This window comes from Marmota marmota, unplaced genomic scaffold, assembly GCF_001458135.2.
Source record: "Marmota marmota marmota unplaced genomic scaffold, marMar, whole genome shotgun sequence".
NCBI lineage: Eukaryota > Metazoa > Chordata > Mammalia > Rodentia > Sciuridae > Marmota > Marmota marmota.
The window spans coordinates 1,499,860-1,526,755 of record NW_026000171.1 but is presented as its reverse complement, the minus strand read 5'-3'; the positions used below and the strand labels follow the sequence as shown (position 1 = coordinate 1,526,755).

General features: G+C 47.6%; 2 protein-coding genes across 4 annotated transcripts in view; one reads left to right on the top strand and one right to left on the bottom strand.

Moving 5' to 3' along the window:
* Nucleotides 1-355: 355 nt before the first annotated feature.
* Nucleotides 356-7,039, bottom strand: Rbp5 (retinol binding protein 5). The gene is made up of 4 exons (XM_015500651.2): nucleotides 6,825-7,039; nucleotides 6,377-6,555; nucleotides 3,598-3,699; nucleotides 356-3,180 (listed from the first exon to the last, which is right to left on the bottom strand). Exons 1-4 carry the CDS (start codon nucleotides 6,895-6,897, stop codon nucleotides 3,127-3,129), a joined length of 408 nt encoding a protein of 135 aa, XP_015356137.1. The 5' UTR covers nucleotides 6,898-7,039; the 3' UTR covers nucleotides 356-3,126.
* A 1,472-nt stretch (nucleotides 7,040-8,511) lies between these two features.
* The window catches only part of Clstn3 (calsyntenin 3), a 31,544-nt gene continuing 13,159 nt past the window's right edge, over nucleotides 8,512-26,896 (top strand). The window contains exons 1-12 of one of the 3 annotated variants that reach the window (XM_015500650.2): nucleotides 8,512-8,865; nucleotides 11,435-11,569; nucleotides 11,954-12,149; nucleotides 13,759-13,967; nucleotides 14,226-14,375; nucleotides 14,623-14,808; nucleotides 15,266-15,547; nucleotides 16,492-16,604; nucleotides 20,745-20,907; nucleotides 21,467-21,523; nucleotides 22,335-22,492; nucleotides 22,620-22,768. In XM_015500650.2, coding sequence (XP_015356136.2) covers nucleotides 8,802-8,865; nucleotides 11,435-11,569; nucleotides 11,954-12,149; nucleotides 13,759-13,967; nucleotides 14,226-14,375; nucleotides 14,623-14,808; nucleotides 15,266-15,547; nucleotides 16,492-16,604; nucleotides 20,745-20,907; nucleotides 21,467-21,523; nucleotides 22,335-22,492; nucleotides 22,620-22,768 — 1,862 coding nt within the window. In that variant the 5' untranslated portion in view covers nucleotides 8,512-8,801. Of the gene's footprint in view, nucleotides 8,866-10,057; nucleotides 10,079-11,434; nucleotides 11,570-11,953; nucleotides 12,150-13,758; nucleotides 13,968-14,225; nucleotides 14,376-14,622; nucleotides 14,809-15,265; nucleotides 15,548-16,491; nucleotides 16,605-20,744; nucleotides 20,908-21,466; nucleotides 21,524-22,334; nucleotides 22,493-22,619; nucleotides 22,769-26,896 lie in introns of those variants that run through there. The other 2 variants (XM_015500648.2, XM_048787576.1) reach the window with 2 other exon arrangements.

Below are 26,896 nucleotides of genomic sequence, written 5' to 3'. Positions count from 1 at the left end.
GGTCCCCCTTGCTCTTGCTGGAAGAGTGATGTGAAAGGTCAGCTTCATTTCAGTCCCCTGGGACCTAAGTGGCTTCTGGTGGGGGTGGGTACTTAGTAAGGAGCATAGGTACCCAAAGTGCTGGTCCAAGTCTATCCTGGTGACTGAGATCTGAGGACAGGCGAGGACCTGAAAGCTGCCCATTCTGGGCCCTGCCTATTCTGTGAGCTAGGGTCTTGCAGCATTGGTTGTATCCTGGCCTCGGGGTCTGGTGGAGTGGAAGTGAGGTAGGGACCTGGCTTAGGAGAGTGCAGTTGTTCCATATCATATGGAAATAAATGTTGAACCATAATGCAAAAAAGACAATTGACTCCAATTTAAACCAAATTTAAGCAAGCTTATATTGTGTACACAAAAGAGAGCTGGCCAGCGGCTACCTCACCTGAAAAAACAGGGCCAGAGGACAGCCACAGCTCTCCGGGAAAAGAAGGTTTTTATAGCACAAAAAGTTACAAAGGGGGGTATCTTGGGAACTTACAGCTAAAAGGGTTCCGGCAAGCATAATACAAGGGCAGATAGCAGGTTTATGATCTACATCTCAAGGTAGGGAACAAACTCAGATTCCAACATCAAAGTTAATGAGGAGCATCTGGGATTTCAGGGAGGGTTGTTATCTGGTCAAGGAGAGATGGGCACTGGTAAGTTCAAAGCCTGGGCAAAAATCCCAAGCAAGTTTTTAAAACATCAAATTATGGTCAGGCCAAATAGAAATCTTAGTATTTTACAGTAAAACAGAAATGAACTTTTCATGACTTTGTGACAAGATGGCTCCCAATTTTAAGATGGAATTAGTCTGGGTTCATCAATAAACATTTTGGATTCCTGATCATATCCCTAAGGTCTAAGACTGTGGTCAACAAAGTCAACTCTACAGTTTCATGTACTCTAGGAAGGCCTGGAGTGAGATCCAACCATCTAAGGCCCTTGCCCCCTCCCTTGCTGGATGGAGCTTGATTTGAATGAGGGATAAGGGCCTTGTGAGGGTGAGTCTGTGGGCTGGGAATTGGTGTGTGTGTGTGTGTGTGTGTGTGTGTGTGTGTGTAGAGGGGCGGGGCTAATATCCAAGAAGGTGGTGGAGGAGGGGGTTGGAGTTGAAGGATGTGACTTCTGCTGCAGTGCATAGTGCCCCCTGCTGTCCACAAGGGAAACAGCAGCTCTGGCTTCCCCCAGTCTCAGCAGGCCAAGGCTCCTGTTGGCTTCTAAAGCTGCTCAGCATCCTAGGATGCTTGTGTTCCTTTGAGGGGACCTCTCATTGGATTCTGGCTCCTGGAGGGATGTGGTTGAGTGGAGGATGTGGACCTGCAGTGTGTATGTGGGGGGATTCTGGATGCCCATGTCACAGGAGTTTTGAGGGACTGAGCCCTTTTTAGCATGGGTCGGAGAGCCACCCTGGAGGCCTACAGTTCCTGAGTCAGGAACTCTGACAAGATTGCACTGAGGAACACTGAACTGACAAGAACACTAAGGACAGTCCTGTGGGGAGAGGCTTGGACATGCACTGTGAACTCAGAGAACCAGGATACTTAGAAGACCTCATGACCTGGGCAATGTGCAAGTACACACAAACATGTTCCTGTGCTTTGGGGAGGGATGCGCAGGATCCAGTGGCCTGCAGAGCCTCTGCTAGGTGGCTTTGAAAAGTAAAGACTTTTCATTCCCCACTCTGCTGGGGACATCTGTGGAGAGGCTGGGCAGGGAATATACTATTAGTCCAATTCTGAGTTATTTTCCAAATTCACTTCAGGGCATGTGGTAGGGTTAATAGCACAGGCTTCCATCCTTGCCAGAGCCCCAGTAATTCTTGTATGCGTAGGGGACTCAGCCATCGCAGGAAGAGGAGACAAGGATGTGCATCTGCTGAGGGCCAGGGACTTTCCACCCCTCCACCAGGTTCTGTTCCCACCCACATATTGAGAAATGTCAGAGAAGACTCTCTGACACTTGCTCTATAGGACTTTTATTCTGAAAGAACCAAGGCCCCTGGAGACAGGGAAGAGACCAGGCTGGAGCTGGCCCTGACCCTCTACCAGCTCCACCTTTCTGGGCAGTCTCCCAAGTCAGTGAGTCTGGGACCCTTGGGGAGGAGCCTTGCTGTCTTCAGCTCTCTCCCTTGTGCTCAGTCTCCAGGTTTGCTGGTCTTCAAGCAGAGGTTGCTCCAGCCACTTCTGCTACTGTTGCTTGCACACCTGCATGTTTTCTTCACCTCTTTATTCCCTGGCCTTGCATCCTCTATCTGCTTCCCTTTTCTTTTCTTTTTCTTTTTTTTTAATATTTATTTTTTAATCGTAGGTGGGCACAATATCTTTATTTTATTTTTATGTGGTGCTGAGGGTCGAACCCAGGGCCTCACGCGTGCTAGGCTCTACCACTTGAGCCACAACCCTAGCCCCTGCTTCCCTTTTCAGTCCTTCTTGCTGCCTGTCTTTCCCAAAGTAGACACAGAGGCCAGGGCACTATTTGGAAGCTCCCAGACTCCCCATCACTGGCCAAAAGTCTCACCCAGTCCCATCCCTTTTCCCCAACACGTGGGGGAAACTGGCCAGGATGTCTTCAGATGTCAGTAAGCTGGATCCGTGGGACTGAGTGGTTAAGGCCATGCCTCTGACTGGGTTTTGTTGAGTACTTGAGGCTTTCTTGAGAATAAAGACAAAGAAACAAACAAGAAGTCTCTAACAGCGGAGTACATTTAAACTCTTGAACCAGTCACGGTTTTCCAAAAGATCTACTGGGATAGAATTTTCAAGAACATTTGAATGCCTAAAGTCTAGTTTTTTTTCTTAGATGGAAAATAAGAAGCCAAATTAACTACAGAATGGAGGTCAGTTACTCTCAAGGGTCCTTTCCTCTTTGCCTTCTTCTGCCATCCAGGAGGCCTGACCTTGAACTGGAAGCGGGGCCGTTATTGAGCAGTGGAGTGTGTGAGAAAAAAGACTTTGACCTGGGGGCTGCAGGTTACCAATTAACATGGGGTGAGGGAGGATAGTGGCCGAGATGGGGACGCTGACCTGGCACAAGCTGGGCTTGAAAAGGGCACAAACAAGAGGGGCCTGGATTGGTGCTGTCGGGAGGGCCTTGGCTCCTCTCTGGCTATCTGACCTTCCTGAAGACCTGCTTGCACACCGCATCCCTCGCAGTCAGTTCCTGGGGGTAAAGGAGGACAGTGAAGAGGAGAGGGTTCTCACCAGCTGGGACTCAGACCTTCTCACAGTCCCTGACCTCACTTAATCCCTCAGGATACAGCAGCTAAAGCATTTGATGTATGGGGAATTGTATCATTGTTTCAAATCCTCAATTTTTCACCCCAGAGGAAGGAAGGTCGCTGGGTCAGGAGATGAAATGGTGGTTTCCATATCTCCAGTTATGATTTGTGGGTATTCATCTGATTTTTAGCCAGGACCCACCTTGGCCACTCTGTATCTTTTTCTCCCTACTCTTACAAGTGCCCCGCCCTACTTCCTTGGAGCAGACAGTGAGGGTGGGTTGGGGTGGAGGAATAGACTTTCTGGTTTTGGACAAGAGGTCCCTCTCCCAGCATCATCCCCCCCCACCCCAACTTACCAGATGCAACTTCTCTCCCTCCAGCCAGTGTCTCCAGCCCCGGTTGGGGACCTCCCCTTTCTGCACACACACCAGCTGCTCCTCCTCCCAGGTTACTATGGTCTATAGGGGAAGGCAGGAATAAAGGAAAATTGGGAGGAAGGACACCCAAAGACTTCTCAACTTACTCTGTTTTCTCTGGTCCCTTCATTCTGAGACAGATGCTCTGATTCAGCAGGACTCCAGCCCCCTGATCCTAAAAGCCTTCAGAGAGGCCCACAGTTATCTTTGGCAACCTTTGGTGGAGAGCAGGGGAGGAGGAGGATAACTAGGGTGAAACTGGGGAGGGCGTGATGAAGAATGGAAACTTTGGTATCTCTGGATACCACTGACTTATCTTTTCAGAAAGAAGAAAGATTGGTTGAGAGTTACTCCTAGGTATTCTCCTTTCTTCTCATTCTCAGTTAACCTGTTCTTAGGACTGAAGGATCATCCCCTGTAGGCTTGGGCATTTCATCAACATTTATGGAGCCTTCCCAGAGGATATGTCTGCTAAACAAGGTATCTATTACCTGAGGATGGAAGAGGGAGGGAAAAGGCAAATCTTCAAGGAAGTTAGGAGTTAAGTAGATTGGAGATAATGGGAAATTTCTTGCAAGGAAACAAATAGCATAGAATTAAGAACGGAGAGCAGATAGTTCTCAAGGGCCCTAACTCGGTACATGGGAAAGCAATGAGGAGCTGGTCTACTCTGTGAAGCATGTGGGCTTTATCTGAAATGTAATAGATCTTCACCAAAGGGTTTAGTCAGGGAGAGACATGGTCACTTTTACATTTTAGAGGATCCTGTGGCTATAGTACACAGAATGGCTTCCAGGGGGTTTAAGATTGGGGACTAATTTGGGGCATCCAGTGAGAAAATTAAGGTGCTGATAATGAGAAAGACTAGGAGGGAATGGATAAGACACATTTAGAAGAATGATGAACAACAGAAATAAAATGCCACATTTAATGCCAGGCACGGGTGGCATACACTGGTAATCCCAGCAGCTCAGGAGGCTGATGCAGGAGGATTGTGACTTCAAAGCCAGCCTCAGCAAAAGTGAGGCACTAAGCAACTAACTCAGTGAGGCCCTGTCTCTAATTAAAATATATAAAAAAGGGCTTGGGATGTGCTCAATGGTGTCTAGTGCCCCGGAGTTCAATCCCCAGTACCAAAAAAAAAAAAGCCACATTTACAAAACAATTATCAATTATATGAGACTTATTAGGAAAACTTAATTAATTATTTTCTGCAGAACTGGGGTAAACCCAGGGCCTCAGGCATGTAAGTCTAATGATTTATCACTGAGCCACACCTCCAGGCCTTTTTGTTTTACTTTAAGACAGCATCTTGCTAAAGTGTCCAGGCTGGCTTTGAATTTGTGGTCCACCTGCCCCAGCCTCTTGAGTAGGTCTGCTCAGAATTGCAGGAGTACATGGCCATACCCAGCTTACTTAAATTTAATAACATTTTATTTAATCTAATATTCAAAATGTTATAATTTCAGCATGTTATCAATAGTAAAAATATTCTGAATCTGGGCATGGTGGTACATGCCTGTAATCTCAGCAATTCAGGAGGCTGAGGCAGGAGGATCAGAAGTTTGAAGCCAGCCTCAGCAACTTAGCAAGGCCCCATCTCTAAATAAAATACAAAAAAGGGCTGGGGATGTGGCTCAGTGGTTAAGCACTCCTGTGTTCAATCCCTGGTATAAATATGTGTGTGTGTGTGTGTGTGTGTATTTTGAGATGTTTAAATTTTTTTAATATTATTGTTTTAAAATCCAGTGTATATTTTGCACACATGGCACAATTCCACTTGGTCTACTTCCATGTTAGTGTGCAGAAGTTATATGTAATTAGTAGCTACTATATTGGACAGTGCAAAAAAGTTATAAAGATTTCTTTTTATAAACAATTTTTTTGTAGTTGTAGATGGACAGAATTTTATTTGTTATTTTTTTATGTGGTTCTAAGTATTGAACCTAGTGCCTCACATGGGCTACAGCCCCAACCCTGTAAAGTCTTCTTGATGTGGAGGTTGTGGGTTTGGGGGGCATAAGAGTAAGGAAACAAGAGACATCAACTGCATCTCCTGGTTGACTGGTTATTGCCATTAACAGAGAAAGTAAATATAAAAGTGGAGTAGGTTTGGATAGGAAGATAATGAATTCAAGTTTGACCTTGAGGCACACAAATGGAAATATTTTTCAGGCAGTTAAAAACATCACCCTGGATCTCAGGAGATGGCTCTGGCTGGAAATGAATGTCAAGGACAGTTTATAGATGGTAGCAGAAAGCTTGGATGTAGGTGATTTAGCCCATGGATGGTGTACAGGTAAGAAGGTCAAGAATGAAACACTGTGAGGAAAACCCCAGTTTAAGGGATAAATAAGGAAACTAAGGGGACCAAGAAAGACCCTGGAAGAAATAGGGAAAGCCACAGAAGACTAGGGTTATAGAGAAGAGACTGTGGTAACCCACAGTGTCACAGGATAGAAAAAATGTTTGCTTACCCTTGGGTGGCTTGCTCTTTTTTCCTCTGGGAGATGATAAGAGGGAGCAGGAGTGAAGGACGAAATGAGGGGAGGAGCAGAACCTTCTAGTCCCAGAGCCTGGTACCCTAGGACCCCATGGCCTGCTGTGGTGGTCATTTTCCCTGGCTCTGATGTCTGAGAGAGGATCCTTTGTTTTGGTCCACACTATTAGGAGGCACTGGCTTGTCCTTCCTCTCCCCCCCAAGCCTGAGAGAAAGTACCTGGCATTTTCGTCCATCCACGATCCTTAAGTCCTCTTCAAACTCAACTCCCACCTCAAATTCCATGACATAGTTGCGGAAGGTGCTGAGCGTCTTCACTATTATGCGGTCGCCCTGGTGGTCAATCTCCTTATCTGGCTTCAACAGCAACACTATTTTCCGCAGGGCCATGTTGATGTCTGTGGGGGTTAAGTCTTAGCAAGGTACCTGCCACCCAGCCAGGTACTCCCCTGCCGTAGCAGCGCCCGGCCTGTGGCTTTGAGCACTCCCTTAGTAGAGTCTGGCACTGGGGATTTACCCACCCACTATTGGAAACGAATCTCAAGTCAGCTGCCACTTGACAGAGCCACAAAATCCAACCCCAGTGTGCCCCCTTCTTAGGGGGAACTAGAAGTATCAAGGGAGAGAGAAGGAAAGTGAAAGAGGTATGGGAGGGTGAGGTCATTACTTAGGGCCTGCAGGTAATCCTCCAAGTTCTTCTGGGAGACAAAGCGGTAGTAGCCAGTGAGGTTGGGAGGCATTGTTCCACTGGTCAGAATGGAGATCAAGATTTCAGGAGAATACAGGAGACACAGGCAGGCGGGCGAAGAGGCTAAAGAGTGCTGACAGACTTTGGCCAGTCCTCCACAAACACACAGGAGAGTGGAAAGGTCCCCTGGCCAGGGGTTTTATAGGGCTGAGCCCTGTTGCAATAAGAGTCTTTACCAGCCTTCCCTCCCCCATGACGAGTTGGGGGCTGGTGTCTACAGCTTGATGGAAAGTCTGGGACTTGGCAAAATTGAGCCTGATCTCAGCTTTTCCTGAGGAAGGAACTTGGGGCAGGATTTGGGACTGTCAATCACCTAAAACTTGAGCCTTTCCAAAAGTCAGTTTTGGCTTCCACCCCATTTCTAGCAGGCTTTGAAACCTTCCTGGAATCCTGAGGGGGCAGCCTTCCCCAGAGGATGCAGCCATGGCTGCCCTGACTCAGTCAGATGGGGATAAATGAGTTCTAGGAGTATCCTGAGATCCTGAGACTGAGTCAGGGATATTGAAAGGTATGTGGGGAGGAGGGAGGGAAACAGCCAGCTGGCCAGGAGCCACAGTGCAGAAAGCCCTGGAGCCCTAGTCTCACAGCTCCCTCAGACAGTTGGCTGAACTGGGACCCCAAACTGGTATTCTAGGATCTTGGTCCTGTTAGGTTGTAGAGAGGGTGGCAGAGAAACTGACTGTCAGCATCCTCATGGGTATTGAGTTCAAGGTCTGGAGCAGGTGTGGGAGGGATCTGTCTGATTATTCTGAAGAAATTTATCCTCTTTGGCTTAAGACCCAGAATTTCTGTCTTGAGTTGCCAATGATACCACACACACACCCCCCCACCCTTGAAAAGCTCATTTTTACCAAATGTGTTCGCATAATGGTGTAGAGGACCCCTAAATTATTGTATGTTCCACCCCCAACTGCACATTTCTCTCTCAAACCTGCCAAATTCCCTGGCTTCAGAATCTCCTGGGCTGTTCTATCATGGCTTAAGTTGGGAAATTTGGAGAGGGAGGTAGAGAGAGTAGGCAGTACAAAAAGCTGCTGGTGAACTGTCCCAACAGGGGTGTGAGTGTTGGGAGGCAGGCACAAACATCTCATTCTTGCTCCAGTCCCAGGGAGCTTTTCATGACCCTGATGACTCTCCTATGGTTTCTACAGAGACCTGGACTGGGACTTAAAATTTCTAGGATTTCTCATGTTCAGACTGAAGATTTTACTTAGCAGTTCCCAGAAGCACACAGCAGGGACTTGCTGATGGAAAGTGCTGTGAAAAGAGGTTAATGCAGAGTTGGGGGTGTGGTGATGTGGGTACCGCCCCTTCTGGCCACCTCGGGTCTCAGGTCTCGGTGGATGTCTCCCTTCCCCATCCCTGGCTTCTAGCTTTTCCTTTCTCTCAATGTCCCCCTTATCTCCCATCCCCTGTATGGCTTTCCTGCTTCCTCCCCAACCCCCGCAGTTCCTCTGCTCCCCCAAATTGCAGTCAGGGGAAAAAGCCCTAACACATTCTCCCGCCCCTGCTCCCCAGTCCTATTGGTTCCCTCCCTCCCTGCAGCACCTGGCACCCCCAGTCACGCGATTGGCCAGCAGCCTCATCAATCCTTGCCTGGCTGTGCTGACGTCATCCTGCAGTAGCGGGGATGGGGTGGGAGTGAGAGAGTGAGGACGCTGGGCTCAAGAGGGAAGAGAAGAAGCCACTGCAAGTCCCCCATCTCAGCCACTGAGACTGGGGTCTGCCAGCGTGTGCTTTATGGACTAGCGTGGGCAGCAGGCTCCTTTCTGTCACTGCCTGCTGCCCTCCCCTCTGTGGAGAGCCCCGACATCTCTCCTCTGAGGTGGAATTAGCAGACTTGAGTCTCCCAGGGGACAGCGATCGCCTGGCCTGGCCCTGCCCCACACCCACACCATGACCTTCCTGCTGCTGCCCCTCTTGCTGGCCTTTCTGCTCCCACCCAGCTCTGGGAACAAAGGTGAGTGAGGTGGGGGTGGGGGCTCTGAATGAAGGTATCAAGCAGAGCAATGTGGGGATGGGGTGGGAAGAAGGTGTTGAGACTCTCTGGCACCTGACAGGTGGCCCTTCCTCTCTGACCATCCCTGTTCTTATCCATTTTCTCAGACCCGTTTCCTACCCCTCCTTCTCACTTCCCAGAGCCACATCTTCCTCTCTAACCCATCTCTACCCATGTGCTTCTCTTGCCAGTCATCCTGCTCCTATTTGGTTACCATTCCTGTCTTGGGGGTGGGGGGGTCTCTTGCTTCTCTCCTCTCTCCCCCAATTTCTCCATACTAGTAGATATCTTAGGTCTTAGAAAGACTTGCCCCGAGAGGTGGTATACTTATCTCAATGATTTTCCTTTCTCACTGGGGTGTGCACACGCTAAGGGTGTGTGGCAGATCCATCTGGATCCTTTCCATCCCATCCTGGGGAAAAACTGTTGGTTGCAGCTCAGCAATTCCGAGCACGTATGTTTTTGCGTGTTGCTCTGCATCCATACCCTGTGCCTGCATCCGCTGGGCTGTGGGTTACCAGAGCTGCCCTCTCTGGCAGACAGCAGATAAATTCAGCTGGGTGAGGCTGTCAGAGGGATGGAGAGAGGGTGGGAGGGAGGGGTTGGAGCAGAGGGCTCAGGTAGGTGGAAGGAAGGGAGAAAGGCAGGGAAGGGCAGAAGTGGGTGTGTGGGGGTACCAAGTGAGTGGTGAGAAGGAAAGCTGAGGTGGAGGAGAGGGAGGTGAGATGTGGGAGGAGGAGAAGAAGGGGATGGAAAAGGGTAAAGGTAGAGGCAAAAGAAAGGGAGGAATGAAAGGAAAATCAGGAAGAAAAGTGAGAAGAGAGGAGGCACACAGCCAAAGAGTCAGGGAGCCTAAGAATGAGTGACAGGGAAGGAAGGAAGGAAGGAAGGGAGACGGAAGGCGACCAAGAAGAGAGCAACAGGGGAACAGAGGCTCAGGGACCAGGAGGAGATGCGGGATTGGAGGGGTGAGGTCTGGAGAGGGTGCCCAGCCCTGCCCTTGCCATGCCTCAGCCCTTCCATCTGCTCTTTTCTCTCTTCAGGACCTCAGCCTGGCTTCTGAGCCTCCTGCCACTTCCTGTGCGGCCTTCAGTGCACCATCTTGTGGCTTTCTCTTCAGCCATTAGGGAAGGGGGTTATGGTGGTTATCAGCAAGAAGGGGGCAGGCATTCAGGTACCAGGAAGTGTGTTGAGGTGTGGTTGGAGGGGAGAGTGGAAATCAGGATTTCTTGCTCACCCACATTACTGGGGGTGAGATGCCCTTTGGTGACTCAGTTTCCCTCAGATGACACATCCTCCCACACACGTGTCCAGCCAATGTGCCAAAGTGAACGGGCCTTTAAATCCTGGGTGTTTGCTTGACAAGATTAGATAGAACAAGCTGTGGAGGTTGGGGATGGGGGTGAGGTAGAGGGGGAAGGGAATGCGTTGAGCTCAAGGAACATGCTTCGGTTTCCCCACAGCTCCTCGCCAGGCCAGCGGGAGATTGGTCCTGAGAAGCAGATGTGATTTAGCTGAGCCTGGTAGGAGATGGGGAGAAATGAGTCTGGCTGAATCCCACATTTATCCTGAATTGGTTGGTGGATGAAAGAAAGAGGGCTGAGGTAGACAAGAATTGGGATTAAATCATGGGTCTGTATAAAAAGTTGAGTCTGGGCTAGAGATGTAGCTAGGTGGTAAAGTGTTTGCCTAGCAAGAACAAGACCCTGGTTTGATTCCCACCACAGCAAGAAAAAGTGGGGTCCAGGGAGTGTGGGGTTTGGAGGCCTTAAAGAGGACATAGAGATGTGCTGGTTGTAAATGTTCTCTTGGGTGTGGGGATGGGAAACAGGGAGGGGATTTGGCATTTTTCTAGGCCACCTCCATAATCCCTTAGGATGTCAGCTCTGCTGGTCCTGTCATTTGGCATTGATTCCTCTGCTCCATCCCTGCCCCTCTCTGTCCCCCTCCCTCTGTCCTATATATCTTCTCTTCTTTCCTTTCTCCTCTTCCTCTGCTCCGAGAGAGTGGCCTGAGGTTGGGGTCTGACTGGGAAAAGTGCAGAATGAAGGGATCAGGATAGAAATGGGGTTTGGAGTGTGTGTGGGAGGATAAACAATCAGGATGTTAGGAAACTTCTAGATTTTCTCTTTCTAGTCTTAACTCTGCCTGTAATTTATCCCTTCCCTTTCCAGGACCTTCTGAGGGCTCACTACTGCTTCCCGAGTCCCCAGTCTCCATCCTCTAAACATAGGAGGTCCCTAAAGAAGATTCTCCATCTCTAACTATGGTTCCCAGGGGAGATAGTGGCCCCCTTCCCCAAGGGCAGGCAGTTGCCATGGAAACAGTCCAACTTGCCATGGGAGAAGGCTCTGATCTCCCACAGACCTTCTGACTTCTATAGTTGATTTCTTATCTTTAGTCCTCCCTTTTGTAAGGTCCTCCAGCAGGGAAGGAAAGGGCGATGATGCTGTGGTGTGAGTTGCTGGGATGGGAAGGGTTCGGGTGGGAATGGTGGTCCTGCTCACAGGTGTTTCCTCTCCTCTCCCTGGGGTGGGACCAGCCAACAAGCACAAGCCATGGATCGAGGCGGAGTACCAGGGCATCGTCATGGAGAATGATAACACTGTCCTACTGAACCCACCGCTTTTTGCCTTGGATAAGGATGCCCCCCTGCGCTATGCAGGTAATTGGGGCTGGGGATGAGCAATGCAGGGGCAGGACAGAGAAAAGTGGGTGGGAGAGCAGAGCGCAAGGGAGGGAGGGAAGAAAGTGGGGAGAAGGCCTGGGGAAAGTGGAAGTGGGCTCAAGGAGGGGCATGGGCTGGCAGGGGTTAAGCACATTCCAATTTTGCCAGAACTCAGGCCTGGTGGTTCTGAGAGGTGGCTGCTTGGAGAAGCTGGGGTTGGAGTTGTATGTCTGATCACTGATGCTTTCCCAGGAGTTTGGGAGGACAGGTGGTACTGGATCCACCTGATGTGTCAGTGTGTCTCAGGTGGGGAGGCTGAGGGCAGCGAAGAAGTACCAGGTAGGGCAGGAGCCTCACCCCGTCTCTTCCCCACTTGGCCAGGTGAGATCTGTGGCTTCCGGCTCCATGGATCTGGGGTGCCGTTTGAGGCTGTGATCTTGGACAAGGCTACAGGAGAAGGGCTGATTCGGGCCAAAGAGCCGGTGGACTGTGAGGCCCAGAAGGAGCACACCTTCACCATCCAAGCCTATGACTGTGGCGAGGGTCCTGACGGCGCCAACACCAAGAAGTCCCACAAGTGAGGAAGGCCTTGTCCCCTACCCCATGTGCTGTGGGGCCCCCCTTCCTGCTCCCAAGCCCCTCACCATCCTCTGTCCATGTCTCATTGAAAGTCTACTCCAACCCCCACTATTCAAAAAGTTTAAGGACCATCAGTATGGCAGAGTTTACTGGGATAAAATTCTTTTGCCTCTTATGAGTTTGGACAATTTAGCTTTTTTGGACATGCTTTTTCTTATCTGTAAAATGGAGAGGAGTTGCTGTGAGGATTAATGGAGGTGGTTTGTGAAGAGGAAGAGAACAAGGTGAAGAGAATGAACACATTCAGCAAACATTCAAGTTCCTTTCAACTGTCCCCTCCAGTTTTTTTGCAGTGTGTGCCATGCACACAATTCATAATACACAGACAGCCTTAGGTGAGAGGAAGGGGCAGGGGGTATTTAGAGCGGTAAAGAGGTTTGGGCAGATACCTACATCTGTTTCCAGTTCACTTCTCATTTGAGAATAGGAGAAAGATCAGCAGTCAGGATTCCTGGGCCACTAAGAGGTATTAGAGATAAAATGCTCTTTGTGACTTAGTTTCCCATTTAGAGATAGGACCTTTTCCTCTGGGTCTGGATCCTGTGGAGGGCAGGGCCCAGCATGTAGGACCTAGACCCAGCTCTGCTTGCCCAGGTAAGTGCATGAGTGAAGAGAGACAACGGCTGACACACACATTTCATGCACATGCAGGAAGCCCATGGCTCACATGTACTATGTAGATATGTCAGGTGACTTACAACTTTTGTTTTTTGTTTTGGAACTGAGGGTTGAACCCAGGGGTGCTTTACCACTGAGTATTTTATTTTTTGAGACAGGGTCTCACTAAGTTGCTGAGGGTCTTGCTAACTTGCTGAGAGGATGGCCTTGAACTTGTAATCCTCCTGCCTCAGACTCCCTAGTCACTGGGATTATAGGCATTTGCCATTGCACCCAGCTGATTTATAACTTGTACAAATGCCACTTCCCTTCTTTTGGCTGGTTTTAATTTGGCTTTTACTGTGCTTTTTTTTTTTTGGTACCAGGGATTGAACTCGGGCACTCAACCACTGTGCCACATCCCCAGCCCTATTTTGTATTTTATTTAGAGACAGGGTCTCACTGAATTGCTTAGTACCTCGCCGTTGCTGAGGCTGGCTTTTGAACTCGAAATCCTCCTGTCTCAGCCTCCAGAGCCGCTGGGATTACAGGCACGTGCCACCATGCCCAGCTTTTCACTGTGTCTTGATTATCCCATTGAATCTGACTGCTGTGAAGGAAGGACCTGCTGGGCTTGAGCCACCTCTTATGGTTATGGTTATGGCAACCTAACCCATAGCATTTTGAACAGAAGTCATCCAGCTTTGCTCCTGGTGTCCCTTATCCTTCACTTCAGCCACCTTTTCCTGGGGCCCTCTTCCTTCTGTTTCCCTATCTCTGGCATGATTTTGGCATAGCCCTGTGCTCTGTGGGGCAGGGGTGAGCAGTCTCAGGGATAGACTGGCTCCCTCCAGCTCCGACTCCCCATTTGGATTTCTGCTTGTACCTTGCTCAGTGTATAGAGACTGGCTAATACTTCCTTGTCTCTCCTCCCACTCTGGTGCATGCAGGGCAACAGTGCACGTGCGGGTCAACGACGTGAACGAGTTTGCCCCAGTGTTTGTGGAGCGTCTGTACCGTGCTGCAGTGACGGAGGGGAAGCTATATGATCGCATCTTGCGGGTGGAAGCCATTGATGGTGACTGCTCCCCCCAGTATAGCCAGATCTGCTACTATGAGATCCTCACGCCCAACACCCCCTTCCTCATTGACAATGATGGTGAGTCCACACTCCCCGTGCCCCAGCTGCCAGTCCTATGCACCCACGTCCCTCAGGACAACCCAGCACTGTGCTCTCTACTTCTGCCCCCTGAACCCTCACTGCACCCTTCTTCCAAAATGTGGAGCCATTTTTATGGGGCTCCTTTTTTCTACTCTCTGCTGATAAATGCAGCTGCTGCCTTAACTTCCCCTTGCCCCCCTGGGCTTTCTGTAGTGCTCCTAACCCTATTTGTCCTCCCCTACTCCTGTGCCCCAGGGAACATTGAGAACACAGAGAAGCTGCAATATAGTGGTGAGAAGCTCTACAAGTTTACAGTGACAGCTTATGACTGTGGGAAGAAGCGGGCAGCAGATGATGCTGAGGTGGAGATCCAGGTGAAGCCCACCTGTAAACCCAGCTGGCAAGGTGAGGTGCTCAGCTCTGTGACCTGTCTTGTGAATTTTCTTTCACCTTAGCTTCTCTTTTTGTCCCTCTTACATCTAAGGGGGCTAGGCTAGGGGTTGAGGGACATATTTGCAGCCAGACATGTACTCCAGCCAAGCCATTTTCCTAAAAGCCTGAGATTATTAGTAGATAAGGCGGGAGAGGAGTGAGTAGGAGCGGCTGCCTTACCTTCTCTCTCTCCACTGCTCTCTTTGTGTCTGTCATGCAGGCTGGAACAAAAGGATTGAATATGCACCAGGCGCTGGGAGCTTGGCTTTGTTCCCTGGTATCCGCCTGGAGACCTGTGATGAACCACTCTGGAACATTCAGGCCACCATAGAGCTGCAGACCAGCCATGTGGCCAAGGGCTGTGACCGAGACAATTATTCAGAGCGGGCACTGCGGAAACTGTGTGGTGCGTGTGCCCCTTCCCCCAGCAGTCCTCAGGCCTGTCCTTTCCCAACCATCTGCACCTCCTCTGTTGTTTTCCTAAAAATTCCCTTATGTCTCCTCTGGCCATTTGCATGTGGATATTCCCACGGGACTTGTGGTATGTGGTTAGCTCTTGTGGGCTAAGGGTAGTAGACATGTCTTTGGAAATAGGCAACCAAGATTATAATTGTTGCACTAGTCACCAGATATATTATAGAACAATGGTAGGGAGAGATCAAGAGGTGGAGGATGGATTGAATTAACTGGAGAGCTATCCCCAGAAGAAAGGTCCATCCCTCTCTTGTCTTTGAAAGTTCACAAGAGAGAGTGAGACTGGTTGTGGGAAATCTTTTCCCATCAGTCCCTCTTTTCCTGCTTCCTTGCAGTTTCCCTATCTGCTGTCCCTTATCTAACACTTGTACCTCCTGGGGCCCTTGCAGGTGCTGCCACTGGGGAGGTAGATCTCTTGCCTATGCCAGGCCCCAATGCCAACTGGACGGCGGGACTCTCGGTGCACTACAGCCAAGACAGCAGCCTTATCTACTGGTTCAACGGCACCCAAGCTGTGCAGGTGCCCCTGGGTAGCACAGCTGGCCTGGGCTCTGGGCCCCAGGATGGCCTCAGTGACCACTTTACCCTGTCCTTCTGGATGAAGCATGGTATAACTCCCAACAAGGGCAAGAAAGAAGAGGAAACCATTGTGTGTAACACAGTCCAGAATGGTGAGCCTTCCTCAGAGCATGGGATTGAGAGTGAGAGACTAGCTTCTTGTCCTCAATCTGTCACTGTCCAGTGTTTGACTGTGGATAGGTCACCTCCTCTCTCTTCCTTTATGACACGCTTTGATAAAAGTGCTAGCTTTTACATTTGCTGAAATTCTATGATTTATCCCCAACATGGCATGCTGAGATCTACTGCTCTGAGTGTCATGGGACTCCTCGTGACCACTGCCATTCTCATTTGTAGTTACTCTATCAATCCCTTTGCATCCCCGATAGTTGACTGCCCCCATCTCTACTCCCATGAGCCATTGCAAAGGAAAAGTTTGGGTAATGGTGTGCCCATTTCTTTCTCTTTTTCCTCATGCCATCCTTCTCCTCCTCTAAGGCTAAGTGACTCCAAGTACCCCTCTTCCTCATCTGCGGTGGCACAGCCCCCTAGGGATTCTCAGCCTTGATCCACTCTTTTTTTTTTTAAATATATTTATTTATTTATTTATTTATTTTTTAGTTTTCGGTGGACACAACATCTTTGTTTGTATGTGTTGCTGAGGATCGAACGCGGGCTGCACGCATGCCAGGCGAGCGCGCTACCGCTTGAGCCACATCCCCAGCTCCACTCTTTTTTTTCTAGCCACTTCTCTGGGCTCATTTTTCCTGATCTGAAAAGGGTTGTCACCCATGATGTGTGTATTAATCAGAGGACCAGTGAAGAGCTGGACCAGGGGTAGGAGCAGTTTGGCCAGTGTTCCCCAACCAGTGCTTGAGAAGCTCTAGTCATCACTTGGACTGGAATATGGGTGGGGAGGGGGGGGATCGTGGAGAGGACACTAGAGAGAGGCGAAATGAGAGCATAGGAGAGGATCAACAGCATCCAGCATCTTCTTCCTACTGCTGTTCTTGCCTCTGGTCTGTGCTTGACTCCTCTCCTCATTCTGTACCTTCAGAGGATGGCTTCTCTCACTACTCACTGACCGTCCATGGCTGCAGAATTGCCTTCCTCTACTGGCCCCTGCTTGAGAGCGCGCGCCCAGTCAAGTTCCTGTGGAAGTTGGAGCAGGTGAGGCTGGTGCCCGGCTCCTGGGAGGGCCAGGTGGATGTAACTAATGTTCAGGGAGGGAGGGTCCCCTGGAGGGGTTGGCATGTTCTGGGTTGCCCTATGCCCCCTCTTTCACTCTTCAATCATTCTACTCCTAGGTTCTTCTCCAAGGCTTGTGCCTTAGGGAAAGACCTCCTGGATTCAAAGGAAATAGGCAACAAATTACTACTAACACCAAGGCTGCCCGATTGTTTTATTTCATCTCTCTTAGGTAGAACCTTAGCAGTACATGTCCCTGACTCTCAAGAGTTACAACCAAGAAAATAAATAATGCCAAAGTACACAGATTAGTTTTGAGCCTTGTTGGGGTACTTGCTGGCTATCAAATCTTGGTTAATATGTCTAAACTTTTGTAAGTCTATTACATAGAGATAAAAATAATTCTATAGAGCGTGCCTCGCATGTGTGAAGCACTGGGTTTGATTCTCAGCCCCACATACAAGTAAATAAAATAAAGGTCCATCAATGACAAAAAAAAAAAAAAAATTCTATATTCCAGGGTTGTTGTTGGGTTAGATGATATAACAGAATTTTATAGATTAAAAAGCACTCCATACATGGTAATTCTCACTTTTTTGTCCAAAATTATGAGGAATTAATAAAAGTGAACAAAAAATTTAAATCGTCTCTTGAGCCAACAGTTGTAGCTTTTTTTTTTTTTTTTCTCTCTTGTGGTGCTGGGGATTTAACCCAGAGCCTTAGTGCATGCAAGGCAGGCACTCTACCAACTCAGCTACATCCTCAGCCCCTTAGCTTTTTCTTTATTTAGTTTTTTTCTCCAAGTTGAACATAAGGACCAGTGAAAACTAATTTGAGTTGCCATCTTCTATTTTTCTTGCAAGCCACAATAGAGTAACTGAATAAGCACACAGCTTTTTAAAAAAAAGCAGAAAGTAAGAGAGAGAGAAGAGAAATAAGGGCTTAGAAAATTTACAAACTGGACAACTCAGGGCATGTGCAAAAGCTTCGCTGTTGGTGGCACTCTTTTAAAGACAGAGTCTGCCATTGCTATTTTTTGATCTTTCCCCCACATCGCTAATAGTCTACTTTGCCCTTCCAATTTTTCTTTAATTTACTCTCACTTATTGAAACATCAATTAAGGGGCTGGGGTTGTGGCTCAGTGGTAAAGCGCTTGCCTAGCACGCATGAGGCACAGGGTTTGATCCTCAGCACCACATAAAAAAAATAAAAATAAAAAATAATGGTATGCCATTGTGGAAAATTCAGAAAATAAAAAGCATTTTTAAAAAAGTAATTAGTATTCAGATATAATCATGTAATCATTAAAAAAAATCAATTAAGCTAGGCGTGGTGGCACACGCCTGTAATCCTAAGGCTTGGGAGGCTGAGGCAGAAGGATCTCGAATTCAAAGCCAGCCTCAGCAACAGTGAGGCACTAAAGCAACTCAGTGAGACCCTATCTCTAAATAAAATACAAAATAGGACTGGGGATGTGGCTTAATGGTCAAGTGTCCCTCTGTTCAATCCCTGGTACTCAATTAAAAAAAATATCAATTATGGGGCTGGGGATGTGGCTCAAGCGGTAGCCAGCAGCGCACTCGCCTGCCCTGTGTGGGGCGCTGGGTTCGATCCTCAGCACCACATAAAAATAAAATAAAGATATTGTGTCCACCGAAAAAACTAAAAATTAAAATATTTAAAAAAAAATCAATTAGGGCTGGGGATATAGCAAGGTTGGTAGAGTGGCTTGCCTCACAAGCACAAGACCCTGATTCAATCCCCAGCACCACAAACAAAAACAAACAAACAAACAAAAACAAACAAAAAAATCAATTAAATGTCACTTAAGTTCTTGTTATTCTGTTGGGTTCTGGGGATATAATGGAATAGAAAATGGAACAAAATCTTTGACTTCACTGAGTTTACACTTGGTTGGGAAGATAAATTTGTTTGTTCTTATTTTGCAGTGCTGGGGATGGAACCCAGGGCCTTGTGCATACTGAGCAAGTGATCTACCACTGAGTCATACCCCTAGACCCTTAAGAAGATAGGTTTTTAAAAACTAAATGGGGCTGTGTTAGCTCAGAGATAGGGTATGTATGTACTTAGTACGCCGAAGGCACTGGATTTAATCCTCAGCACCAAACAAACAAAACCCACAAATCTAAAGCCATAAAACCCCATCAATTATGATAGGTGCTGTAAAATTAACAGACAAGGACCTGGGATAAAATGTAGGGGAAGATAAGTGTGAGGAACTTAGATCAGATGTCTAGAGAAGGCCTGACTGAGGGGAAATTTTAGTTTAATGCTAGAGGAGAACTAGCTGACTTGAGAAGATAATAGGAAGTATTCCAGGTAGTGGAGGAAGCAGATACAAAGGTCTTGAGGCAGAAAAGAGGTGAGCATTTTCCAAGCTTGGAAGCAAGACCAGTGAGGCTGGGGCACAGTGAACAAGAGAGAGACGGGCAATAATCAGGTTGTACAATAGACTTCATCCACTGGGGTTAGTGTAGATTTTGTCCTGTGAGAGATAGGAAGACTTTTTTGAAGGATTTAAAGGAGGAATGTCACCTGATCAGATTTACATTTTAACAAGATCCCTTTGGCAATAGTGGGAGGATTATACTGGAGAGTGAGAGTAAACAAACAGTCCCCACAAAGGGGCTGGGGAGTTGACTGGCACATGATAATGGAGATATAGAGACCAGCACAGGAATCCACAGCTGTCCGTTCTGTTTGGACCTGAGATCCACAGTAGCTGCTGATGGACTGGATGGGAGGGTGAGGGAAAAGAAAGTTGAAGCTGTCTCCTAGGCTACCACTTGGGCAACCATGTGGATGGCAGAGTTTATACCACCTGGGGAAAACTGAGGGAATGGGGAAGGGGCATGGACTTCCATCCTCCACTTTACATTCACGAGAACTGCGAGACATCCAAATGGAGACCCTAGGATGGGGATGAAGACTGGGGAATTATCAGCATAAACATGGTACTGAACCCATGGGGAATAGACAAGGTAAATCCTGGGAAGAGGGAGAGAGCCTAGGTCTGAGCCTTGAGGGAACCTGAACTTTGGAAGTTGATAAGGCAGAGAACTCTCTGCTCTTCCTCTGCCATCCTCATTCGCAGCTGACCGACACTAGGAGAAAATGCAAAGGAGAGCAGTATTGGTCTTGGCAGTTCCTGTCGGGTTAGAAACTACCCTAGAGATTCTAGCGCCATACATACACACATACATATTTTCTGGAAAAATTTATTCACAGCGTAGTTTTATATTTATAGTATTTTGAGATGAGATTTCCCTGTGTTGTCAGGCTGGCCTTGACTCCTGGGCTCAGGAGAGCTCCTCCTGCCTCAGCCTCTGGGACTCTGGCTCTATGTATATACATTTAACTGCACTTCATTGAAATTTTATCGTACTTGTTGCTGTTGTAACAAATTACTACAAACTTAATAGTTTAAGAAAACACAAATTGAGCCAGGTGTGGTGGCACAGGATTTAATCCCATTGGCTCCGGAGGCTGAGGCAGGAGGATCACAAGTTCAAAGCCAGCCTCAGCAATATCGAGGCACTAAGCAACTCAATGAGACCTTGTCTCTAAATAAAATACAAGATGGGATGGGGATGTAGATCAGGGGTTGAGTGCCCCTGAGTTCAATCCCCAGTACCCCCCAAAAAACACAAATTGATTATCTTACTGTTCCATGAGTCAGAAATCTGACAGAGTCTCCCTAGGCAAAGAATCAAGTGTCAGCAGAGCCTTCTTTCTAGAGGATGTAGGGAAAAAGTCATTTTCCTGACTTTTCCAGTTCCTATAGGCTTCCTACATTCCCTGGTGTGACCTCTTCCTGCATCTTCAAAGCCAACAAAGGCCAGCTTAGTCCTCACGGTATTTGACTCGCTATAGTTTTAAAGATTTACTTGACTTAGTGGAATTTTCCAAACTATGTTGGCTACCTGATAAGATTTTGGTCAATATTATTCCTTGACGGAAGGGAAGGCTGGGAAGGCAGCCCTGTTGGTAAAACTAAGAACATACTGGACTGTCCTCCTCAGAAGATGAGGTGGTACTTGAGGTTAGTTCCCTGAAAAGGAAGTAACTGAGAGGTTCCTGCCCTCACCCTGCTCCACCAGGTCTGTGACGATGAGTGGCACCACTACGCTCTGAACCTGGAATTCCCCACAGTCACTCTCTATGCTGATGGCATCTCCTTCGACCCTGCTCTCATTCATGACAATGGCCTCATCCACCCACCGCGAAGGGAGCCTGCACTCATGATTGGTGCCTGCTGGACTGGTAGGTCCCTCTGATCATCTCAGTGGTTTAGGGTTAGTGAGGGAATATAGGCTGATGAGGAGCAAGAGAGCAGCCTGACACTGCAGCTACGGCCATTTCCTGCATCTCCCTGCAATTGGGCAGGATGACTCTTAATGGTCTCTGCTGGAGGAGATCTTGACCTCCACATCTCCTCTAGTTCCATGGGTCATTATCTCTGACTTGGTGGAATTTACTTCTGAGTGTCTCCAGAATTTCTCTTTTTGTGACTTCAGCCAGTTCTCACTTTGTTCCATTGAACTGACAGTGATTTCCACTCCCCTGCTGGAGGGCATTACCCCTCGGAGCCTCATCAAGCTTCTAACTTCTAAGTCATTTCTTCCTTTTCTTTTTTTCTTCTGGGGGCACACATGTGTGTCTGACCAAGATCCTTGTGTTTCCCCAGCAATGTATGTGGGGGATGGTCTATAACAGAGGCCTGAAATTGAGACATGACAAAAGAAGAGGAAGACTCTCATTCTTCTCATCAATCTCTTCACAACCTAAGCTCACTGTCACCTCTTTTTTTTTTTGTCCTCAGAGGAGAAGAACAAAGAGAAGGAAAAGGGAGGAGACAACAGCACAGACACCACCCAAGGTACCCGGTGTCTATGAACAGGAGGCCAGCGAGTTCTCAGCTTTCGGATCTCTGTTCCCTTTTCCACCCAAGTCCTGTCCAGCCTGTCTAGTTGCTGCTTGACGGCCACCAGGGGGCAGAGCCGCAGAGAAATTCAGCAAGGCAGGGTCTCCCTGGAGCAATGAAGCTGGATGTAGCCTCCCTGGATTCTGTTTTTTTCCTGCCCACAGAATGTAGGAAAGGGTTTCTCTTGCTGGTTTTTCACATGGCAGAAAGGAGGTGGCCGGAGTCAGACATGCAGAAAGGGAAGAGCTGGGCATCTGTGAAGTTCACACACATCCCTCCTGGTCTCCTTGCATGCCACTGTAAACACACCCTCTCTTGCAGTCTCCCTCTATCCTTTCCGTTTTTCCACCGGCCACCCCCTCCTCCTAGTTTCCTTCTCTCTCTCTCTCCTTCTCAGAAGCTTTTCTCATTTCCAGTTGCTTCTATTTTTTACCCTTCTTTCCTCCAGCTTCCTCCTGCCTTCATACTTGCGGTGCTGGGGATGGAACCCAGGGCCAGGCACATGCTAGGCAAGCTCTACCACAGAGTTGCACCCCCCTTCTGTCTTTTCTCTCATCTCTCTCCCTTCTCCATCCTGCCCCTTATCTGCATTCCTCTCTCCTCATCTCTTTTCTTTCCTTCTTTTCCATTTCCATGTTTCTCCTTTTCATCTTCTTCCTCAAGTCTTCTGCTCACTCTCTTTCCCCTTTCTCTCAGCCCCTGTCCTGATTCCCTCTTCTTCTTTCCTCCTCTCACTGCCCGGCCTGCTCCTGTGTTCCTGCCCTAGGAGACCCCTTGCCGATCCACCACTACTTCCATGGCTACCTGGCTGGTTTCAGCGTGCGCTCAGGTCGCCTGGAGAGCCGCGAGGTCATCGAGTGCCTCTATGCATGTCGGGAGGGGCTGGACTATAGGGATTTCGAGAGCCTGGGCAAAGGCATGAAGGTATAGCCCCTTCCCCCGATCCTTTCCTTCTCGGCATGCCCCTCCCCTTGCCCACCTCTCTACCTTTGCTCCCTACCTCTCCTGCCTCCTGGTCCCGCTCTCAGCTGTGTCTGTGTCTGGGGCCCAGGTCCACGTGAACCCCTCGCAGTCCCTGCTCACCCTGGAGGGGGATGATGTGGAGACCTTCAACCATGCCCTGCAGCATGTGGCTTACATGAACACTCTGCGCTTTGCCACGCCCGGCGTCAGGCCCCTGCGCCTCACCACTGCTGTCAAGTGAGTGTTGGGTGGGCGGGGCAAATCATGGAGCATAGTCAGATAGTTCTCAGCTCCTGGGCCTAAGATGACACCTAGAGTTAGTACTTCCCTCTCTGCCCCCACCTCCCCAGAGGACATTTGGTCTGCTGAAGGTCATATAGTAGTGTTGGTAAAAGAGTCTGGTCTAGATTCACAACCTATTCATTATTCTTTCCACTAAGCCACACTCTTGGGATTTTGAGGTTTTGTTCTTCTCCATACCTTTATGCAGATGCATTAACTAGGAGCAAGAAGACTGAGAGCTGGGGACCTGACATTAATCATGACTCAACACTAATTGACTGGATGACCTTGGGCAAATAGTGAGCTCTAGTTGCTTCACTGAGCTCTTGAAAGTCAAACAGGATGATCCAAGCTAGGGGTTGGCACCCTGTGGACCCAGGTCAAATCTGGTCTATTGTCTGTTTTGTAGTAAAGTTTTATTGGAACACAGCCATGCCCATTTATTGACATATTTTCCATGGCTGATTTCACAATAGGATGGTACTGCTGTGTAGTTGGAATTGAGACTATATGATTAAAAACTAAGAGAATATTTGGCATTTGGTACTTTATTGAAAAATTTTGCTGACCTCTGAATTATAAGTAAATTATTTTGAATTTCTTAAATGAATAAGATTATTTAAAGATTTAAATACTTATTAGGAATTTGAAAATGAAGATTGAGAGGCAATGAAAACATAATAGTTAAGGACACAGGGTTTGTTACTAGCTTTTTAGCATTTGACAGATGTTATAAAATGGGGATATTAATAGAATCTAATTCATGGAATTGTTATGAGAATGAAATGATATATCCCAGATCAAATGCCTAGTAGAGCCTAGCAGAGTGCCTTCTGTATTATATGAAGGCGTCTTTACCCCTTATGGTCTATGGGGCAGTTTTGGGGAGATACTGCCATTTAGTGTGTGGATTTAGGAGTCAGGACCCCTGTGTTCTCACAGCTGCCCCTCAACTTCTCCATAAGCTGTCTGAAGATCAACATCTCTGAGGTATCCTTATGTTGGTAGGGGCTGGAGGGGAGAGGGCTCTGTATTCTGCAGTGACTGGGCAAGATTATAACAGGCTTCACAATTAGAGCTGTAGAGAGAAGGCAGAGTCAATGGCTTTGGGGAATTGGGCTGCTGGTCCATGGTGTGGTCATGGAAGGAGAAGGTTACAGGTCACGTGGCACAGATGAGAGAGCTGAGTGTGCACCCCACCATGCCCTAGTCAGCACTCTAGTTGTTAAGAGCTGCCATCTGATTATGAAGGGCTTAATCCATCAGAGACCAAGGAATTGTCCCATTTCCTTCACTGTGCTCAGGAGCCACATCAGAAGGGAGGGCTGTCTTTTTGATCCAGGGTGGAGCTCTGCAAGCACAGGGGGAAGAATTGACATCCTTCTTGTTGACTGTCTTATTTGAATTCCTTCCAACTCTTTCATGTCTAGGATAGAGGCTTACCCAAGGGCTTCGATCTCGACTTTGGTTCTTCAGGAGAGGGAAGGGGCCTTGACATTTTCTTTATGAGGTTAAGAATGAGAGCTCTTTTCTCTCCATTTCTAAGGCTACCACATGGTTGGTGCTACCCTTATACTTCCCTTGTGGGAGAAAAATTTGTGAATGTGTGTGTGTAACAGGGAGAGACAGAGCATAGCAGTGCCTCCCTTTCTCAGTTGCATATGCTTATCCTTGCCCATGTGATTTCCCTAACTTCTAGTATTCAGTTCTTGGATCTCTGTCCATTTAAAACCAGATTTGTATGACTGGTTAATACTTAAATGCAACTTTCCTCTAAGATTAAATTTTTTTTTTTTAATTTTGTTGCTTAAGGAGGCCTGTGGATTCATGGCCTGAACCCTGGAACAGATGGAAACCAGATCTTTTTCTCCAACTTTGTCTTCTTTCCATATCTTTAGAATTTACACCTGCTTTCTGTAACTTCTATCCAGATGACTTGCCAGCACCTCTACCCAAATGAGTTAGTGCTGACAAAATTAACTTTAATTAATCATTGCCCAAAGTAGCTACTCCCCCTAACTTCTCTTTCTAAAGATGTCTGTCCTTGACATAACCCAGGCTTGAAACCCCTTAGTCATCTTTGGTTCCTCCCTGTCTTTATCCTCCACATGCCAGGTGGAGTTTCCAGAGTCATCCAGCGTGCTGGTGTTTGCAATCTGTTTTATCTTTTTCCCATTCTGTTGTTACCCCTCCCACTGAAACTCTCCTTACCTCTCACCTGGCCTGTTGCCTCCTAACTGACTAGCTCCAGTACACCCTACACCCTGAAGCTAGATAAGTGATCTTAAATCCGATTTTTGATCAGCATGCTCTCCTGATGAAAAAGATATTAATGACATTTTGTCCATGACATGAAGCTATAAACCGAATTCTTATCATGGCATTTAAGGCTCCGAGCCATCTGGCTCTGGTTTGCCTTCCTTGCCTCATGTCCCTCTGCTCCGGTGGTGTGCTCATCACCATCCTCTCTACCTTTTGCATTGGCAAAGTCCAACCTTCTTTCAAAGCTAGCTCAACTACTAATTTTCCTGACTTATTCCTACTTTTCTTTTTCAAGTGCCCTACTCCATTCCCTTTCCTCTGTTGGTTTTCCCCCCTTTGGTCCATTTGGTCTAAGGTTTGTGTGCCATATCTAATCTCTTTACCAGATTGTGAGTACCTTTGGGTCAGAGACAGCCTCTTATTCTTATTTGGGTGCCCCAGAGCAGTAATGTACTACAGGATTGCTCACTGCATTGGAGATGCCTGCTGGAGTTATTTTTCAGGTATAGGAACTCAGTAAGTTCTAGGCATTGGTAACTTCAGGGACTCTGGGCTAATCATACCTGTTGAGAGTATGCTTTTTTCATTTTGGCTCCAACAGCCAACCTGGGCATGCTCAGTGATACTGATAATTACAACCTCTCTGCAAAATCATTTCAATTAGTAAAAGCATATGGAGTCCCTACACTGCCTTGTGAAGATTGCTTGTTCAAAGGGGAATGTCTTAATTTTGTGCTGCTATAACAAAATACCTGAGACTGGATAATTTATAAAGAATCGAGTTTCTTTCTTTCTTTCTTCTTTTTTTTTTTTTTTTTTTTTTTTTTATAGTTTTAGAGGCTTGGAAGTCCAAGATTGAAGGGCCATCATCTGGCTAGGGCTCCTTGCTGCATCATTCCATGTTGGAAGGACAGTTGTGTGTGTGTGGGAGGGCAAGCAAGCGAGCAAGAGATAAAACTCACAGACTCAAACCCTTTTATAATCAGCATTAATCCATTCATGAGAATGGAGCGCTCATGACCTAAAGACCTCCCATTAGGCCCCACCTCTGGACACTGCTTCTTTGGGGAGTAAGTTTCCAACACATATGTTTTGGAGGACATGTTCAAACTATAGCATTCTGTCTCTGGCCCCCCATATTTGTTTTCCTCACATGCAGAATATATTCATGCCTTCCCAACAGTCCCAAAGTCTTATCTCATTCCAGTACCAATTCTAAAGTCTAAAGTCCAGAGTTTCATCTAAATCAGAGATGGGTGAGATTCAAGGCATGATTCATCTGCAGCAAATTCCCTTCCATCTGTGAACCTGTGAAATTAAACAAGTTATCTATTTCCAAAATACACTGATGGGACAAGCATAATATAGACATTCCCATTCCAAAAGGGAGAAACAAGAAGGAAAAAGGGTAACTGGTTCAAACAAGTTCAAAAGCAAACAGGACAAACAACATTAAACCTTTAAGAATCCAGAATAGTTTCTTGACTCCATGTGCTGCCTCCTGAACACACTAGGATGGGGGTTCAGTTCCCAAGGCCTTGAGTAGTCCCACTCCCAGGGCTTTGCTGGGTCCAGCCCATGTGGAGCTCTTACAGCTTGGAGTTTCATGCCTGTGTTCTCCCAGGTTGTGTTGGAGGCAGGTAGCTCTGTAATTCTGGGGTCTCCATGGTGATTTCATTTCCATGGCTTTACTAGATATGACCTTAGTAGGGACTCCTTGTAGGGGTGTTGAGCTGAAATCCACTTAGCTCTTTGTAGTGGCTCTATAGCTTCCTGAGTTCCCTGCCATCTGGGACATGCTTTGACATATAGGCGAAGGAA

Excerpts from the sequence above, each read along its gene's own strand:
- Rbp5 (XM_015500651.2), bottom strand. The coding sequence starts at position 6,897 with ATGCCTCCCAACCTCACTGGCTACTACCGCTTTGTCTCCCAGAAGAAC. Across the intron at positions 6,556-6,824 it reads GGATTACCTGCAGGCCCTAA|ACATCAACATGGCCCTGCGG; the intron begins GTAATGACCTCA and ends TAACCCCCACAG. Across the intron at positions 3,181-3,597 it reads AGGGAGAGAAGTTGCATCTG|GAACTGACTGCGAGGGATGC; the intron begins GTAAGTTGGGGT and ends CTTTACCCCCAG.